The sequence below is a fragment of the Rhinolophus sinicus genome, chromosome 13 (genome assembly GCF_057876585.1).
Source record: "Rhinolophus sinicus isolate RSI-liver-muscle chromosome 13, RSI-T2T, whole genome shotgun sequence".
Classification (NCBI taxonomy): Eukaryota; Metazoa; Chordata; class Mammalia; order Chiroptera; family Rhinolophidae; genus Rhinolophus; species Rhinolophus sinicus.
The window spans coordinates 20387459-20407756 of record NC_142513.1 but is presented as its reverse complement, the minus strand read 5'-3'; the positions used below and the strand labels follow the sequence as shown (position 1 = coordinate 20407756).

Genomic DNA, 20298 nt, shown 5'->3' with positions numbered 1-20298 from the left:
TGGAAGAGGTGGGAACTGAGTGATTTATACACAGGATAACAGTGACATAAAGGGGAATGAGTGTATTTTAATTCCTTTAATTCCTCTTGCATTGTCATAGTGTCTTAACTCAATCTTTTCCTATATTTAAACCATGTTTCTAAAGAACTTTTCCACACACAAGATTTTTTACAGCAATGAATAGAGTACAATGAATAGTTTACAGCAATGAATAGTTTGAAGCTCTCCAAATGTAGACGTTTAAAATCTCATATTGATCTTAACAAAAATTCACCCTCATTCTTAATGCTGCTCCATAATAGATATTTTAGTTTTAATATGAAAACAGTGTTTCAAAATTACTTCCTATCAAGGAGAAAAAAGTTTTCTTTCTAACACATTAATATATAAAATGAATCCGATTTATACCTTCCTGGAAACTAGGCTGAATTTTCTGATCTTGCATGTTAGATTCAGTGTTTTAAGCAATTTTTCTTCTCTCTTTTAGATCATATTTTGATAATCCAGACTTAAAAAGTAGGTGCAAAAACCAAAAATTTTACTGTTCTGTTAGCCATAGTAATTGCTAAGAAGTGATGACTTTCCAAGAAGTGACCTGGGCAATATTTTCAGGCTTCTGTTGGAAATTTCAATGTCACATATTATTTTCTTGCTGGGATGTCATATTGCTTGTGCCATGGCATAGAATCGGTCTCTCATTAGTCTTCTGCTAATCAGAAGACAGTTAATCTGACAGGGTATTGCTAATGGTGTCATTTTAATTCCATGTAAATAAACTAAGAGTCGCTCACACAATCCACAACTTCCCATAATCAACACTTTACATCCAATCCAACTCTCAAGCTTCATTTTCACTGTAGCACATTTGTCATTTATAGTAAAAATATCGTTTTGTCTTGACTGAGTGTTCATCCTTAGAAAACTATCTGTTTATGAGGCCAACTTTGGGAGCTTCTCCTTTGTTGTGCTATTTAGGATCAAGTGTGTCTGAGAAACACACATGTGGCTGGAAAGGGGTGAGGAATTAGGGGCGATAAACAACCTCAGGCTCTCCCTCCCCCCCACTTCCATCTGTTTCTGCTCCAGTGTACCCAAAGATCTGGCAGGCTGCCTGTGCTTCTGAGGACGAATCAATGAGCAGGGCCCTGAGTAAACAAGTGATTTGTGCTAGAAGCTACCAAAAAAAAACCAAAAAAACAAAACAACCTTTTAGATATTAGGCTGGGGGATGGGAGTGGTGGTGTATGGTATACTTTTATACTTCCATGATATAAAAAAAAACCCATATCAACCTGATTTTGAAGTCTCTTATCACCTTCTCTGGATAAATCTAGCCAATCTGGGTCATAGCAGAAAGTCACTTTTAATTAATCTCTTTATAAATCTCTCTGAAAAGATGAGTTTTTTTATGATTCAATTTTATACTCCCTCCAAAATGTTGTACTTTACTACCCTACTGAACACAATTCAGAGAATCTCGAGGCAAACTCTTTAAGAAGGAGTGCTAGGGAAGTAATATGGTGGCTGATGGTACCTTCAGGGTGTGATAAGGCCTGTTCCTCAGGCTGCCCAGCTCATCTGACTGTGCATAATCCCATTCCCAAGCCCCCACAATCAGTACCATTCTGGCAAAAACCCCCATCACATATATTGTTGAAAATTCTCAGTTTTTTAAACCACCAAGGATTTTACAAATGCATGTCTTTACATATATCAAACAGTTCAAGAGTAAGTGGAGTTATATCATTTATATATTCATATTTTAGAACCAACTATATGGTAAAAAAATTGGGTCAATAACAGTCTTTCAGATGGTTGTCCACCATATGTTCCTTTGGGAACATTTAAATTTATAATTTGATAAAGGAATTCAGCCTAGTAGCCCTGTTTTTTGACCTTAAGCAAATGTGGTACAAGGCTCTATTAAATCTTCTAGTTTATGGGCTTTACCTTCCGAGGAGTTTTAGAAATTAACGTTGACCTTGCTCACTTCATTGTGCTTTATATTGTATGATTTTGAGCCAAAATTTCTATTTAATTGTAAAAAAAAAATTCTGGAAATGTACTTTCAAAATTTGCATGGCTGGTTTCTAAATGATGCTACAAGGCGTGCAGTTTCAGGCAGTTATTGCTCAGGGTTTTCTCCCCTAGGATGTACCTAATTATGTTTGTCATTTGCCATTTCCACAATAATAACAAACACTTCTGTTTGAAGTATCGCTGTATACCCTGTGATTTTAGATCATTGCTTCTCAAGTCACTGACTGTGGGTAGGGTAGGGCTTTCACCCTACTTTGTTGTGAGAGGCATCTTAGGGTCCCCCAGGCATACTCACAGCTGCTGCTGATTACAGGTTGCTCTGAACTTCCCTCCTATCAGCCTGTTTCCCCTGGTTTCTAACTTATGCATTGAACTTCATGTTTTTAACTACTGATCCTTTTCCCCAGTTGAAAATATAACACAAAATCATACACAAAAGAGTAAATAAAGAATGTTAGGGGAAACTAAAAAAATCATTTCTGTGTTAATGGGGAACGCATCATGCCAGGAAGCAGAACTACCCATTTGCATATTTGTAAACAACACTTCTGATTAAGCACAATTTTAAAAAGAAGTTCACTCATTCGTGGGAGCTAATTTCTGTGTTTGTAATTAAAAGTGTGCATGTTTCAGCAACCCAACCAACCAAAACCAAAACAGATTGGAGCATGTCCTATCAACCATGTGGCCCTCCCTGGACCTGCCCAGAAATTATCCACCCCACCTGCTCCAACCTGGCAGTCTAGGAGGCCTTGGCCAGCGTGACATAAGCAACAGCGTGACGTAAACAAACTCCAGTCTCACAGCAGGAGCATGATTAATGTCACTGGTTCCCTGACAATCAAAAGTTCTCATTATAAGCTACTCATAATATTTCTTAGCTTTCAAGATTCTCATGAAAAACACACACAATTTCTAATTTTCTTTGTGTATATAAAACCAAAATCTTAGGAGTGCACAAAGACAAAACCCTTTTTTCCTTCAAAACTTTAAGAAGTACTGATGCTACAGGAAGATGTTTCAGGTTCCTAGCACTACATATGTCTCCAAATTTGAGGTGCATACATTTTAGAAACCAGCTTGATATTTTATGATCACTCCCTGGGTATGGGTTCAAATACAATCACAGAAAAGTTGTTTTATGGCTTTGGTTCACATTTTTAGATACATAGTAGGCCAATAATATATTTTTTCCTTTAATTTGGATCCAAGAGCTCTAACATTTAAAAACCAAAAGATCTACAGCACTGATTTCTGACTTAAATGGTAACTTACCCTAGGACAGTTAAGGATTTATAGCCTGAGGGCTTGAGGCTGATGAGAAGATCTACACAGGACTGTGATTCCTGGGGTCTGGCCAGAGCTCAGCCATCCTCTAGGGAGACACTTACACAGCACCCCTCTGTGCAAGATCACAAAGCCTGTGAGTCATTATGGCCTCTCCCAAGCCAGTTGCTAAACCTCACATCATGGACGGGGCAGGCATTCCAACATGACTATCACCACTTTGGGATAATGTCCAGTTTAAGTGTACACCGGCCTATTCCCCACCCCCTTTCTGAAACAGGTTCTGACTTTCCATCTTTTCCTGGCTGGCAGTTCTCTAGAGTGGCTCTAATTTGGGCATCTCCTAACTGTCCCAGCTGCTCCTTAACTTTTCCTGGTGTACTGTAAATGACACCTTTAGTATCTTGTGGCTCTGGGCTCAGATCAAGTCTCCAAAAATGTGGTATGTGTCATCTCTAAAGGCCAACACTTTTTTCCTACTTTAAAGCTAATTATATACCATACTCTACAGCCTACAAGACCTTGATCCTTTGGGAAAGTGAGGAGCTAAAAGAATACACAGAATGGAGGGGAAGATGATTTTCCCACAGAACTCCAGGACTCTTCCATTTAGTGCTCTAACTTTAGTACTTACATACTCTAAGATGTGCTTCCTTCTGAACAAGTTTCTGCTGAGCAGATGATTCCCAGGGAGGAGGAAGATAGTTGTTGGTTGCATTTCTATATCTAAAGTGGGGATACGTAGAGTACCTGCCTCTGGTGTATGTGATATTCCTGGAGAGGAAAGAAGGCCCCTCCCCACTTCTCCCCTGGCTTTCTGGCAGGCTGAGGTGAAGTGACTTCTATGCCTCTGCTTTACATGTATATGATCTGTAGACCCGTGGCCTATTCCTGGGAGCTCTTGTGAGGCATCATGAAATTCTTGCCCAGAAACCTGACCTGTAATGACAGTTGAGCTCTCAGGTCAGCGCCTGGTGTGGGTGCACCACAACCTGTGCTGGTCTTCAGGCTGGCATCCCAATGGTACTTGACTGTTTCTCAGCAGCCCTGCTGATATCAGGCACTTGGCCAGGATCCCAACCTGAGCTACTCAAGCTCAGTGCATTTCCAGAGAGGGGCAAGTATCATTCCCTCCCTCAGATCTGGGCATTTGCACACATTGTACCTTTGGCCTAGAATACTCCATTGAACCCTCATAGCTTGGATAATGCCTCCTCATTCTTCAGATCTCAGCTTAAACATCATTTTCTCCAGAAAGCCTTCTCTGACTTGGCAGAGGAGCAAAGCATCCCAGCTATGTGCTCCTACAGTACCATGCAATTTTGCTATCACAGCATTTAACGTTTAACACACTGTATCAGAGCCTATCTTTCTGGCTAGCATATATAGTTGACCCTCGAACAACATGAGGGTTAGGACGGCCAACCCCCACACAGTGAAAAATCATATAACTTAAGTTGGCCCTCTGCATCTGCGGATTCCTAGCTGCACATCAAAAATACTGTTTTTAATCCTCAGTTGGCTGAACCCACAGATGTGAAACCGGGAGTACAGAGGGCCAACTGTATAAAAAAATCCGTGTATAGTGGTACCCACGTAGTTCAAACCCGTGTTGCTCAAGGGCCAATTGTAATTAATATGATGAAGACAGAGATTCTGTCTTTTCAATATTATATCCCCAGAGCCTGGCATGTAGTAAGTACTTGATGTATATTTGATAGATGGTTATTCATTTAATAATTACTGATTGTATACCTCTGTGTATTAGGCACCATGCTAGGCAGCAGAGATACAGTGGTGAGCAAAACCAGACTTCTGCCCTAGCAGAGAGAGAGAGAGAGAGTGTGTGTGTGTGTGTGTAAATTACCTATCACATAAACAGACATAAAGTTACAACTGTGGTGTTATGAAGGAGAACATGGTGCTGATTCCTTATAGCAGTGACAACTGAGCTAAGGTAAGTGGGAAGAGTAGGATGTTAATGAGGAAAAGAGAAGAAGAACACTCCGTGCAATAGGTGTAACAATACGCATAGGCTTGTGAAGACAGGGATGAGGAGGGTATGTCTGAGTTGCTGAGGGAAGTCAGATGAGGCTGAGAGAGGCGGACGGGTCTGACCACATAGGAACCTGTGGTCCATGCTGACACTTTTAGACTCTGATCCTAATTATAAGGGTAAATCATTGAAAGGTTTTAAGCTAGGAGAACAGTGAAGACGGGGGAAATAGAATTGGGCTACTTAAGATAAAATGAGCAGCTTTTTGTGATGGATGTGAGGGTGACTGGAGAGAGGTGCCCAGGAAGACTTGCCTAATGGACAGATGGTGGTGCCATTCACTGAGATGGGGAACAATGGCAGAGGACCTGCGCTTGGAGGTAACAATCACAAGTCTAGTTTCAGACATATTGAGTTTGAGGTCCTGTTAAGGATGTACATGCAGTTGTCTAAGATCTATAGAGATCTGTAATAGAAATACAAATTCATGAGTCATCTGTGAAAGGCTGTAACTAAAGAAGTGGGGCATGAATGAGATCAATTGGGGGAAAATATAAGTTGAAGAAAAAAGTCAACTCAGGATTGAAGTTTGAGAAAATCCAATATCTAATGTCTGGGCACAGAGATTGAGAAGGAGCAGCCAAAATGAGTAGACAGAAAACTATTGATCTGGGTCACAGAAGTCAAGGGCAGAGTCAAAAAGGAGAGAGCAGTCAACAGAGAAGAGAAAACTGGTAGTGACCTTGAGAAAGTCAGAGAAGATGGGATCAAAGGCACAAGTGGAAAAATTGGCCTTACACTCAAAGAGGGACAGATGCTCTATTATAGGAGGAGCAAAGGCGACAGGCACTGGTAGATTTATGTCTTTGTAGTGAGAGTTGAGGGAATTCTATTTTCTCTGTGAAGAAGTGAGTCTCTGCTGAGAGAGAGGGGAGAAAGTAGGGGCCAGATTTTTCTAAACAGTAGAGAGTGGGAAAAGAGAGTTGACTACTGAAACATAGAAAAATGACTGGGACATATTATTGAGGACCTATCTGAAGGGGTGAAAATGAATCAAACTGCCCTGTTATGTTCTTTTTTCTAACAGTGCTTGCTGCTCTTGTGTACATACACAGAAAGCGCATAGTTAAGTGAACTAACAAATTAAGGAAGGACCAAACAAGCAGCAGAAGTCAGGGTAACTTGACAAAGTTAAGGAACAGAAACAAAGATAAAGGACAAAGTCCTCTGCTGCTGTGATACTGACTCTGTTCTTCTATTTGACCTACAAGTAGCACCCACAGCCCACTGCTAACCTTTAGTAGAGCTGGAGGCTGAAGCAGGCCGAGAGGATCGCTTCCGATGTCCGTTTTCCACACTTTCAGAAGCCACAGCTGGCTCTTCAGTTCGGGAGTTTCTCCGGCTTGGAGTTTTGGACTTTTCAATGATCTCTTTGGGCTCACTGCTGACAGATGGAAGCACAAAGTTTCCAAGGAGGTGAGGGAATCAACTCACACAAAAAGGGGCTCTTCAGATAGAGTTTCATTCATAAGGCAGGAGAACTACATAGGCATTCTGGAGAAAAAATATTCCATTCTGGGACAATGAGCAAAATTACCTTTTGTATTACTGACAATTTAAAAGTGAGTCTAGCTTGTTACATTAGTAAAAATAAAGTACTAAGGCATAAAGCTAGTGAATTTGTGGAAAAACAGGTAAAAGACATTAAGAATTTCACATAAAAAAACCCCCCAACTTCCTCATCAATTTTCCTAACATAACAATATTCCCCTTCAAAATTTAATAGTACCTAAAATCTAAGAAATTACTAACATACTGGCATTTACTATGAACCTGGTGTAGTCAGATAATGGCTTATTACAAGTCACATTACAGAAGAATATACACGGGAATATCACAATACACTGATGGTATATTGATTGCCCCTACTTCAATCCCCTTTTTTAGTACACAAAGATTTAAAATTGATAATATCCAGTATTACTGAGAGTATATGGACAAAAACGGATGGAGTGTAAACTGTAACCCAGTGGTTCTCAACAGGGGACAGTTTTACCTCCTAGGGGACGTTTAGCAACGTCTGGAGACATTTTTAATTTGTCATGACTTGGGGGAAAAGGGGGAATGGGGAGATGCTACTAGCGTCTTTTAGTGCCACCAACCAAGGATGCCATTAAACATCCTATAATGCATAAGACACCCCCCCCCCAAAATTTATCTCATCTAAACTGTCAATAATGCTGAGGCTGAGAAACCCTGGTATAATCCTCTGACTCAGCAATTGCATTTCTAGGTGCCCAAGGAAATAAATCTTTTTACAGAGCTCTAATTACACAAGGATGTCAAAGCATTTTATTCATACTAATGAAAAGAGAAGACCTAAATGCTTAACAATAGACTAAATCATAGCACATCATATGCAGTCAAAAAATTCATGTTATAAAGGTCATTTAATAATACAAACTGTTCATATCACGGTGAGAAAAAAATGTTACCACCATTATGAATAGTATAATCCCATTTTCATTATAATTATATTGAGTATATATGCAACCACATATGAATGAATGGGTGTGAGATATACGTGTTGTGTGTGTGTGTGTACAATATATAGCATTTATATGTAAACATTATATATTAGATGTAACACAATATGTTAGTTCTACATAAACAGTGTTTATATAATATATGAAACACTATCTGTACATATGTTCTGTGAAGAGGACTAGAAGAAGATGAACTAAAATACGCAACGAATATTGTTCAGTTGTAGGAATACTGGTTTACTGGTGAGTAATTTTCTTCTTCGTAATTCTCTGATCTGATTTGAATTTCAAGTTTTCTTTAATAAACTTTTTACTTTCATGGTATAAAAAAATGCATGTTAAAAGCATGAGAAAAGAAGCTGATTAAATTTGCTTGTAAGACATAGAACTAAAACAAAAGTAATGCAACAACAACAAAAACTGGTCAAAGAGATGCCTCCTCTGGGAAGTCTTCTGTGTTTTGGGTTCACAGTCCGTATTTGGCATTCGAGAGTAGCCATCAGACTAACTTGTTTTATTTTAATGTCTTCTGCCTTCCACCAGCTTATGAGCTCCTTAAAGGCATAAATTATGGCCTGTCAACTATGGCTACCCCTCTGCTGCTCACTCCTGCCAGAGGACCCTTCACTGGCAGCACTATGGCTCAGAATTTGGCTACACTGTTCACTACCCTAGTTTTATATGTAACAACTGCCCCACAAGCCAAGGCAAGTCAAGGAGAGGTGAGGCTGGAGCTGGTGTGGAATTACAAGTCAGGGGGATTTACACATTCTTTTAGAGGTGGTGAGGATGGCTTTCTGGCTGGGAGCCCAGAAAATGGTCAAAGCCTCTGAGGAAGGAAGATTCCTAATGGAGGTGCCTCTTTTTCCTGGCAAAACAAATGTCACAGCAACACTGTCCTGGTGTTTATATAATGTTATGAACATTATGTAGTCAATGTGCAGGGAGCTCTAGAAACAAACACCCACAGGGTCTTTTTGGTCTGATTACCTTCTTTCGCTAGCCACATAGTTGGTGTATGCTTGAGAAATGCAAATGAATTCCATTATTAGCCCAATCCAAATAAAACTAGACAGGCAGAGTGGTGTAGTAGAAATAGCAAAGAATTTGGAGTCAGAAGGACAGGGGTCAAGTTTTAGTTTGCATTTATTGGCGATATTTAATTCTCTCTAAGCTTCAGATTCTTGATCTATAACAGAAATCCCCATCTTGCCTGCTGCAATACGTTAGTGAAGTGTGAGGGCTCTGGAGTCTGAAGGTCTGGGTTTGAATTTCAGCTTCACTATTTACTAAAACTGTGACCTTGGGCAATTTAGTTAACCTCTCTGAGTTTTAGGTTCCTTATCTCCAAGGGAGAATTTACTTTCCTAATACATACCGTGAAAATTAAATGGATAATACATCCAGGGAGCTTGTAGCCCAGTGCATGGCATGGAACAGTATTCAAATAAATGCTGGCTATTATTACTACCTCACAGGGTTAATATGAGGATTAAACGAAAAAATGATTGTGAATGTGTTTTACAAGCTAAGATGATGTACAAATAGGAGAAATTCTTTAAAATGTTATCTACTACATTCCTACACTAAAAAAGGAGTGACTGTTGGAAAACAATACTCCTCTCCAGGGGGCAGAGGTTGAAGCCACAGTTATATTTTATGTTGTTAGGTTATGTGGGGCAGCATCGTACAACAGAAAAAACACGGGTTTTGGGGTCAGGCCCCACCTGGCTTTCTCCTTCTTCCACCTTGAGGATCAAACAGCTCTACTTCAGGGGTTGCAAGGACTTTTTTAATGAGAATGATGGCAATAGCTCAGACATAGTGAACATTTACTATGTACTCACCACCCTGAGTGCTGAACATGTTACCTCAGTTAGTATTTAAAACAATCATGAAAGGTAGACACTTAGCCACCAAGTTTTATTAAGAGAAATACAATCTCTGAGGGTTTAGGACTCATGACAACTCCTTACTTTAGCAGGAAGAAGAGACTGGTGCAAAGAGGGAGGGAACAGGACAAGGTGACGAGAGGTTTAAAAGCTGAGAAAGCGGATACCCTTCAAAGAGGCTTATGCCATATTCATGCTAAGTCTGCAGAAATGATCATCTTACCTTTGCCCAGAGACTATGGCAGCATTTGCCTCGAGTTCTGTAAAAAATACAAAGGACAGAAATGAGATGTGGAAGTGTCTGGCATATACGTGCCCAGGGAGAAGCTAGATGTCTAAGAGAATTCTGAATGCCCTGTTTAGGCTGACATGTCTCTGCCCAGTAGTAGCCTCATCCTACATGGTACAGAGACAGAGCTGGCAGAGACACAACTCGGATGTCTGGGGCATACGACACTTACTTGGTCTATTTTTATTTCTACTCCACAACACAATCCTATTTGGATCAACAGAACTAAATTCACACTGCGTGGTTCGTATTTCACCCTGCTATAACTAGGTTAGTAAAATAAGCCTCTTTTCTCTCATGTAGAAGAGATTGTTTTCATTCTTAAAATATCCCCACCCTCCTGACACTGTTTTTTTTTTTTAAAGACAGTAATCTTCCAATATGTCTTACACATCTATGAAGAACGCACTCCTCCAAAGAACTTGCTTATTGAGTTTTAGAGGGCAGACCACTTTGAGGTATCACCTACAGACCCCATTATGTTCCTCTCTTCCTCAACCTCCCAGCAAATACCCTCCAAGAAAAGAAAAGCTCAGTAATTTGTCTAGCAGGTTTTGCTTAAATGAGCCTCCTATAGGTTTGCCAGGCACTTCTTTCTTAGCACCAGCAGACAAACATCTTCTTCCTCCATTTTATGCCTTTAGGAAAGTTCCATCTTTACTAAAAGACTTCCCTGATGCACTTGATAGCAATGAACTTTCCTGCCTCTGGTCTACCACAGCTCTGTACCTATACCTGGCCCTGCTTTTCGGGACCTCAGCACCTCAGGCTTAGTACCATACCCTACTGATTACCTGGTAACCTCCTTGAAGGCAATGAAGCTCGAGTCCCTGGGTTGGATTCTGACATCATGGCTTACTAGCCATGTGACCGTGAGCACATTACTTGACCTCTCTGTGCTCAATGCTTCATCTGATAACCACTTTACCCACTTCAAAGTTAAGATTAAATAACACATATAAAAGTTTAGTACAGCACCTGGTGCGTAGTAGTAACTCAATATTAGCTATTATTATTGTTGCTATGGTGCTCATGTTGACGCAGCCTTCATGTGAGGAGGCTGGAGAACTCTGCCTTTAATGCACAATGCTGGCAGAAGAGAATCCTTGCTTCTCATCTGCTGTTAAGCTCCCCATATCTAAACCATAAAACCCCTCTCCAAGAAATAGACACCAACTCAGAGAATCTCTGCTGCCTTGCTGGCTCTGGTGGAGCAAAGAAACTCAGGTAATGTGTACTCAGAAATGAAAACGGCTAAGTCAAAGAAGGTGATTACAAAGAAATCTTGATTAGCTTGCTCTTTTGGAGTAAAATTCAAAGCTTTTGAGACTTAACACTATCACAGTTAATTCATGTAAGTCGAGATCAGAGGGGTTTGGTGAAAGCAATGAGTGGCTTTGGGGTATTTTAAGATTCATTTAAGTCAAACTTTTAAAAGGAACAGGATTCTTCGGCCAACAGTCTGAGGAAGACATATGACATGATATGGTTAAGGCCCGTTTTCTGGAGTAAAGAGCTGGGACAGGAAATGGAATTCCCTTCCCCTTTCTAGTTGCTCCTTTTCTCACCAAAAAGGAATTTTATTATCTACCCCTTCTCTGAATAACCTGCTCCATCTCTCCCAATGTCAGATATCATGTAGGCAGTTCACAGCTAAGGAAGAATCTGGGTGGCTGAATGCTTTTTGCTCGTTCATTCTTTTCAAAGGCCTGATTTTACCCAAAGAGTGTGCAGTAGAAAGTCCTATCCATCATCACACAGGACACAACATCCCGAAGCAGGTTTAAACATAATCACAAGTTATACCTTACTTTTACTGGCTTAGACCGACTCACAGTATTAAACATGGCTGTATTGTTTTCTGCTTACAAATTTTGTCAAGTGTGTGAACTGTACTGTAAATGAGATTCTAACATCCTTGTGGAAAGCAGTCATACTTCATTTTTTTGTGCTCCTCCAATGACCTATAGTGACAATGACCCCGGCAAGAAGCAACTGTAACATACATGACATTTAGGTGCTTTGGCAGTCCAATCTATTGCTGTTATGGCCATCAAGACCCTCATGTGCTCAGAGCTGACCCAGCAACCCACAGAAATTATCTGTCAGATTACCGTGGACTCCACCTTCCACCTTCCAGAAACACCACCCCTAGTGCTATTTACAATATCTTGGTCATGGAAAGAAACCCAATGCCATCCAGAGATGACTGAAATGACTGTCTCTCTGGAGGAATGGCTACCTCACCATAGCAGAGGTTCTCGGAACAAGCCTCCACTCCTGTCACAATCATGCAATCACTATCTTAGTGCAGTAACACTTGCTACTCCAGTGAGTTACTATATACCAGTCAGTCATCTGCCAGGGTTATGGAACAGGGCAAACTCTGCAATGGAAACCACCCACAGACAACGGGTACTGAGATGCCCTTCTTGAATTCCCTGGCTGACACCAGGAATGCGTAAGAGAGCAAGCTGGTCAGGGGGGAAAATAACCTCAAAGAGTACTGCACAAGCTCTGCCATTCAATCGAAGTCTGTTCTGAAGCAAACAGATAAGAAAGTTTCAGGTACTTCCTGGCACTCTGAGTACAGCAGTGGTGCCTTCACATGTAACTCATTCCATTCCAAGAGTTTTTCCAAAGTGTGCCTTACCTGGTCTGGTAACAGACCCCTGCAGTGCCGTGGCTGGAGTTTCCTTTGGGACTAAACTCTGTGAAGGAGCTAAGGCAAGACAAAAAACATACAGGCCTTTTACTTTCTTTTCTAAACAAAACAGAAGGCATCGACTGAATCAAGGGCTAAGTAACTGTTGAAGTACACATTCTCTTAGAGGGCAGTACTAGAAGTTGGCTTTGAAAGTACATTTCAAAACTTACTTAAAAAATTAACTACTATAACACTCAGTAATAAAGACTACCTCTAATGGTATTTGGCTTTCCTTTCTTGTGTGTACAAAGATCAAGGACGGAGGTGGCCATGAGGGTAATAGCACTCATAGTTTTTACTTCTTGGGGTCAAGTTCTGTCCAGTTTCTAAAAAACCCCAGAGCATACTTTAGTCAGCCCTCCAAACCACTTTCAGGGGCACAATTACCCGATTCACCTTACCATTTAAAAAATTCTGTCTCATTCCTCTAAAGACTACCCTCCTTAATACCCAAAATGAATCATACAATTTGTTTTGTACTTTTCTACAGCACCTGGTAAGAGCGATGCGCATAAAGCAGGTATTCAATTCATACTTAATACATCAATTTGATATGTCATTTACTTATCTAATAGGTACGAAGAACTTACTAGGGGCAAGGCCAAGCACCCTTAGAGACCAAATTACATCCTCCCTGTTCATCAGGAACTCAATCTAGTATTGAAGGTAAGGTACACACATGAGGTACGTTGAACTGCACTGTGATGTTATATAAAGGAGGTTCATAAGTATAAAGTGCTATAGGTGTCCAAAGCATGGGAGATTGATTCTAGATTGAAAAATGTGCAAGTACTTTAAAGGGAGAAACGTACATGTGTGAAAGTACATTAAAGGCTTTGAAGGACAGAGAGAACCTAGGTGCTTGCAGAGAAATGAAATAGAATATACAATATACCCTAGAATGGAAACTTCTTGGATCATAAAGATTAAGGGCATAGATATGCCAGTCATTCAAGAGTATGTCCTCCCATCTTGACACTTAAGTCTTACATTATAGAGAAATTTGGCAACAGTAAGTTTTATGCTCTTCTGGAAATTATGAATTTTGCAGCTCTCTCTTCCTACTAGTAAAGAGTCAATACTGTATTTGTGGTAAGAACTGATTTTGGATGCTTATCTGATAAAGCTTAAATCTATACCTTAACTCCTACTTTTAACTCCAGTATTGATTTCTCGCATTTTCAAGGTAAAAGCACAGTAGCCCCTTGAAAAAGAATGGAAACAATCTTAACTAAAATTGAGAATTTTTCCCAACTGCTGGTTTATCTCCCCAAGGCTCACATATTTCTCTAGGATTATATATGATCCAGATAAAAATATTTTCTAATCACTTCATCATTATTCTCTTGGTACCTGAGGGGAAAGTGCCCTGAAAGAAAATGGGAACATTTAATAGCAGAGAATGTATTCGTCACACCAAATTATTTTTAATTCTTAGGGCTGACCTCCATGAACAGAACTAGGACCAGAAACCGACAGAGCCAGCTCTGTGAACTCTGTCTCCTGCAAGGGCAGTGAACTCCTTCAAGCCCTTCTCCTTCCCTGTATCTCTGGCACTGAAGAGGCAGAAAGAAGGTTAAGTAACCTTTCCAGAGCTCTGTGTGAGGCAATGTGCTGGCCACTTTGTGCTAAGTTCTCTCATTCGATTTTTGTATAAATTCTGGGAGGTAGCAATTACAATCTACGTTTTATAGGTGAAGTACATGGCTTATAAGAGGTTAAGGAATTTCTCCAACTGCAATTGGTAACCAGTGGAGCTAGAATTTGAACTCTGATCTTACCCTGAAGCTCGTGTTCTTTCTGCCCCTTCTCATGGGTGCTTACCACTCAGGAGTAGGCACTCGAAGCATTTTAACTGCATAAACAAGACAGGGACTATTAGCTGGCCTAGGATATAGCAAAGGTCCTTCCTAGCTTTGGCAGCGTGTGACTGATTCCGCTCGGAAACAGAGCTTCTGCACCACTTAAGCCTCAAAGGAGGAGGAATGTGTGCATGTGGGAGGAAGGGTGCAAAGAGAAGGAGGGGAGAAGTACACCTATGCATCCAGCATTAGGCCACTTTAACCGTACATGGTAAATAATCTGAACTAGATATACATGAATGGAATGGTCTAACTGACAAAGAGAGTGAATCAAAAAGAAACTGGTATTTTTTTTTAATTTTTTTTTTACCATTTATTACTATATTCTAGTCTTGTGCTAAACATGTTATACACGCTATCTCCTTGAATTCTTGTAACTACTATTGTCTCTATACCACAAAGGAAGAAACTGAAGTTTGGAGTGGTCACGTAACTTGCCTCAGCCCACACAGCTGGTAAATACTGGTGTTGATATACCAACCTAAGCCTACCTGTCTCTCAACCACTTTGCTCCTTCCATGACTATTATCATGAAACCTGATTTTCTGGCAAGCCCTCCTCTGGAGCAGTCAATCAGGAGGAAATAGGCCCTGGGACAGAGGACAGTGAGGAAGGGGCTATGACAACCACCACTGACCTGTTGCGAGCAAGTCTTTATTACGGTAAGGGGAGCTTGCTGAAGCTGCGGTTCACATTTAAGGGACAATGTCAAGCCGGAGGTTCACCGTACAACTTTGAACAAATACTGCACTTCTCTGAGCTTCAACCTACTCACCCACAGAAGGGGGTTAGGGCTACCTAACATGGTTTCGTATGAAGATGAGATAACACATGTAAAAAGGCTTCCTTGTAAAACGAAAAACTACATAAATGAAAGGTATATTTCATTTCAGCACCATGTTAATCAATGTAAACTTCACATGGGATTTTAAAAGTCTATTTCCCAAAGTACTTCCAATAAACGAAATACCACTACTGCCATGTAGCCCATTCTTCTTCCTCCAAGTAGAAAAGGAGTCATGCTCTCTCGTGGGATAGGCCATCAAAAAACAGACAGGAGATGATGCCAGGCCCGAGTACATACCTATGCTGGGCAGAAGCTCTGGGTGGGATCCCACCTTCTCCTCCATTAGGCCACCTGCAAGGGGCTCAGATGCTAGGCCGACATGATTGTTTTTTGTGGTCGGCGCCGTGGAGATGAGCTCAGAGGGTACCAGAGTGGTTACAATCGAGCGTACACTGGTGGGGAGAGTACCGCCAGGTAAGTTGGGTCCAGCTGAGGCGGAGCCCGAGCCCACGGGGCTAGAGGTCATTTTTAGCAGAGTGGGTGCTGGGGGAGTTGGGGTTTTACTGTCCAGCTCTGTGGGTAACTGCTCTGTTCCCACGAGCCCTGGAGCTGTGGTCTCCAGCCCGTGGCCTTCAGTCTCTCCATCTGCACCATATTGCTCTTCCCCTTTCTCGAGAGAGCCTGTAACCTTCTTACAAGCCTTGGTCAGTAAAATCTGGCCGATTTTGTCCACTTTTCCTTTGCCCTTACTAGATGAAACTGGGCTTCGCCGGTTGACAGAGGAGCCTGGACTGTTGGTCAAAAGGGGAGAAACCATTGCAGTTGACTGTGAAGAGGGCAGAGTGTTTTGATCTGCTGAGGTGCTCATCTGAGGACTAGCCTCATCTGGATTTAATTCTTTTACTTGCTGGACAGGGGGATGGGGAGGGACAACTGGAGAAGTTGTACAAGGCGGGGAAGGCAGCTGAACAGGGGTGGCCCGTGAGTTAAGGACCAAGGGTCGACCTGTCTGTATGTTTGGAGAAGGACTACTGGAGGGGGCATTAGGTGGTACAGGAGCAGAGAATTTTATGTTCTGAGGTATGTGTAAAGGGCCAACGACTGCAACAGAGGGGGGCATCAAGCCCGAGTTGGTTGTCAGTGGGGCTGCAGGAATTGTGCTTGGCTGCGAGCCTTTCATAACCTGAATGATTGAGGATGAATTGATAAAGACAGGTGTAATGAACTGAGGCCGGGCATTCGACTGCGCAGCTGACTGGCCCTCAGACACCATAACCTTGCTTCCCACATTGGGCATTGTGACGACTGTTGACATTAAGGCAGACTGCAGGTGAGTTGGCAGAGCTGCTGATGTGTTAGCTGAAGTTGTGATGGGATTGGAAGTTACAAAAACAGTTATCTGATTTGGGGGCAAGGGAGTGGAAATGGAGGAAGAGCTGACAGGTCTTGAGATTACTGGAGGGATGCTTGGTGCAACATTAGAACTGACCTCACTCAATTCTGGATGCACAAGGGTTGAACACGGCTCATTACTGTGAGGTAAATTTAGAGAGTTAGAGGGTTCTTTAGAAGAAGACGGATCCTGCAGTGTGGGAATGACAGATGCTTTTTTCAGGTCCTCCCCAGAAACTACTGGAGGTGTTACTTCCACATCTGTAAGCCCAGGGGGTTTAATGGTCACATTAGGAGCTCCAGAATTGTCGAGAAGTTGACTTAACGATGTTGGTGCTTCCCTCATAGCAGGAGACACCAAACTTTTGTTCTCTTCAACACTGGGAAGTTTGTTAGGATCCAAAGGTTGCCCGTCTTTTTTGGATTGATCTTCAGAGACAACCATTTTAACTTCTTGGGCAGGTCCTGCTTTTAACTCAACATTAGCCTGCTCCTTCCTACCCTGGGAGTTCTGGCAGTCGCTGTCTTGAGGCACATTCAAGCTCTCCTTGTTATCCTCAAGAACGCCCCCCACAGCACCAACAGGCATGGCTGGAGTCTGAGGATTCAACCCGCTGTTGTTAGGAAAGCTCCCGGGTACAGGGGGATTGGCCAAAGGAGTGGGACTAACCAATACATTTCTTGGCAACTCCACGTTCTGCAACAGGGCTGCATTTGGTTGAGAGGCCAGAGTAAGTTTAGGGGCTTTTGCATTTTGCCTCCCAGGACTTGGGGTGGTTTTCCTACTGGACCCAGGACTAGACCTGCGACTGTTGCTTGGACTTGCCCGTTTTGTTGTTCCAGCATTAGATTGCTTTCCAGAATTCACCACCACAGAGTCTAATTTGTGAGTTTGTGGGGCAGCAAAATTGGAAGGATTATTCATGGTCAGATTTGAAGGTGCTTGCCCGATGGCCTTCAGAGTTGTTGGATTTAGGCCCTGTTGATCAAAGCCCCTGTTTAAATTTGGCCTAGGAGGTAAAGGAATATTAATCTGTGGGGGGAAGAGTCCTGCTATGGAGGCATTGAGTCTTTCTGGTGATAGACTGATTTCTGAAGGTTCTGTGCTGGGAGGGCGGTTGTTGGGTGTCTGCGGATAATAGGGTCTGGGGCTGGCTCTGTTTGGTGTTTTAGGCCTAGATGTTTGGGTTGGAGCAGCCACATTCGGAAAATGGTGGCCATGAGAGCTGGGCAGGGAATTTATAGGGGGCTGCTGAGGAGCTGCACCTTGAGTTACTGAAAGGGGTGATGGTCCAGGTTTGGGCCCTGTCATCATCAACTGATTCTGGGAAACTACTAAATGTGAAGGCATGTTATTTGGGCCTCCCGAGACAGATGGTACTTCACCGCTACTCGCTTCAGGGAGTGAGGACATCTCTCCCAGTGGTGAGCTGGAAGGATTTTGTGGGTTTTCTTGGTATACCACTTTCCTTGAATTGCTTCCCAAAGGCGTATTCACAGGCATTGGCATTCTCTGTTTATCAGGTGACGGTGGCACAGAGGCAGGTCCTTGCAAACTGACCATGACAGGCATACTGCCACTCTGTTGCATGGGCATTCTCTGGGAATCCGGGTTGAGGGGGCCTCTTGGGGGATGGACATTTTGGGAGACTGGGAGCCTAACTGATTTGGGGTCCTGCTGCATCATGAGCATCATCATCATTTGTTGCTGCTGTTGCTGCTGCTGCTGCTGCTGCTGCTGCTGCTGCTGCTGCTGTTGCTGCGACTGTGGCTGAGTGGGAGGTGGCGGCTGCTGCTGCTGTGGTGGCGGTGGCAATTGTGGCTGTGGCTGCTGCTGTGGTGGCTGTGGTGGGGGTGCCACATGCTGCATGAGCTGAGGAGGCATCTGCTGAAGTGGCCTCTGTTCAACTGGTTGAGAAGGATAACCTAAAACAAGCCCCCAAAATCAGGGAAGTTAGATTTTCAGCAAGAAAAGCATTGCTACTTCTAGAGTATAGCCAAGCAATACTCATCAAGTGGCACAGATTGTGCCAACAGCTCAGGCATGCCTGCTCCCAGGCGGGCAGGGGCAGCCCCTCATTATTTGACATAAGCAAAGGGTACGCTGCTTAAGGAAGCAAAAAGCAAAGCATCATGAACCTGGAGCTCCTCAGTCTTCAGCGTCTGAATGAAGCAGTACTGTACTAAGACTCTCTGATACACAGACACTCCATGCTATGCCATGCAAGTGGCCCAGTCTATACCAGGCGAACATTCAGATGAAATGAGAAACACTCCACCAACAGCAAGGAGCTGACCACCCCACTCTGAGGTCTCATGCAGGCATAAGTATTTCACTGTACTTGTGAATGAAGTAAAGCATTTAGGATTAATTTTTTTTTTTTAGCACAGATTAATTTTTTTAAGACTTGATTTTGGTGAAAACGCCAGCACTGAAGAGAGCCTTTTTATTCTTCCAACAGAAGTAAAATATAAAATTAGAATTCAATTCCTTAAGAAAGAGGGATATAAAATTACTCCAATCCATTGGCTCCACACACCATGCTGCATCCCTCAGTATCAATCCTTTGGGGAAACTTGACTGAATTAAACCACCCTTCCAACGTAAATCAGTTTAGCAAACAGTAGGAGCTAACAGAAGCTGATATACACACTGAAAATAATATGAAGGCACTGAAGTTTTTTTATGGGTATACAGATTTTAATTTCCATTTACTTTCTTTCATGTAAAACTCTGTTTGGAGCAACATTTTCTATGAATCCACAATTGGAAAATAAGTAAGCCAGAAGCACAGCCCTCAGGAATAAGAAATAATTTCAAGAAAAGAACTCTGAGGGACAATGCCTTATAGATTTGCGGAAGGCAACATCTCAAATGATTCTTTTTTTTGTGAAGATTTTACTCGGCATTTAGAACCCAAACCTTACACAATTAGAAGAAGGGATGAAAAGATCAATAGCCAAGAATTAAGGTGGTTCAGTGGGAAAAAATGGGCATGTAGCTGGGATACAATTTCAACACAAATTATGTTCCATTGTTGCGTGAAAAATATATTAGTTTTAAGAAGCTGCAGGGTAAGAACGGTTGGCTCCAGCAGTTGGAGGAAATGCTGCTCAAGATTCTCACAGAGCAGTGACCAAATGCTGCTGATCCACAGGGTCAGTCAGACCCTGTGCTCAAGACCGAATGAGTTAATGTCTTCTGGCCAAAGATTTCCATGGCAACAATGAGTGCAATGTGTAGAATCCAGTTCTGAAAATTTCTTTAAAAAAATCCTTTTTTGTTTTAGGCCCAAGTAACTTCTTTATATTTATAATGCCAATAACATATGGCATTTCCATAGCTTTAACTCAGGTTCCCATTTTAAGAAATTGTAATTTCTGTAGAAGCCCCTTGATGTCAGGACTGTGACATAAATGCCTTTTATTTTTAAAATTCGGCCACCAGACAGCACAGTAAATACCAAAGACTGCAGCATCTCAAAAGTAATGCTTAAGGG

At 42.0% G+C, this 20298-nt stretch overlaps 1 protein-coding gene across 8 annotated transcripts in view; it reads right to left on the bottom strand.

Annotated features, from left to right (window-relative positions):
* The window catches only part of NCOA6 (nuclear receptor coactivator 6), an 85661-nt gene that overhangs the window by 1169 nt on the left and 64194 nt on the right, over positions 1–20298 (bottom strand). For 7 of the 8 annotated variants that reach the window (XM_074318006.2, XM_019733554.3, XM_019733538.3 and 4 more), the window contains 4 exons: positions 15704–18724; positions 12704–12772; positions 9985–10021; positions 6619–6767 (listed from right to left, as the gene is read on the bottom strand). In XM_074318006.2, coding sequence (XP_074174107.2) covers positions 6619–6767; positions 9985–10021; positions 12704–12772; positions 15704–18724 — 3276 coding nt within the window. The remainder of the gene's footprint in view (positions 1–6618; positions 6768–9984; positions 10022–12703; positions 12773–15703; positions 18725–20298) is intronic. The other variant, XM_019733567.3, reaches the window with a different exon arrangement.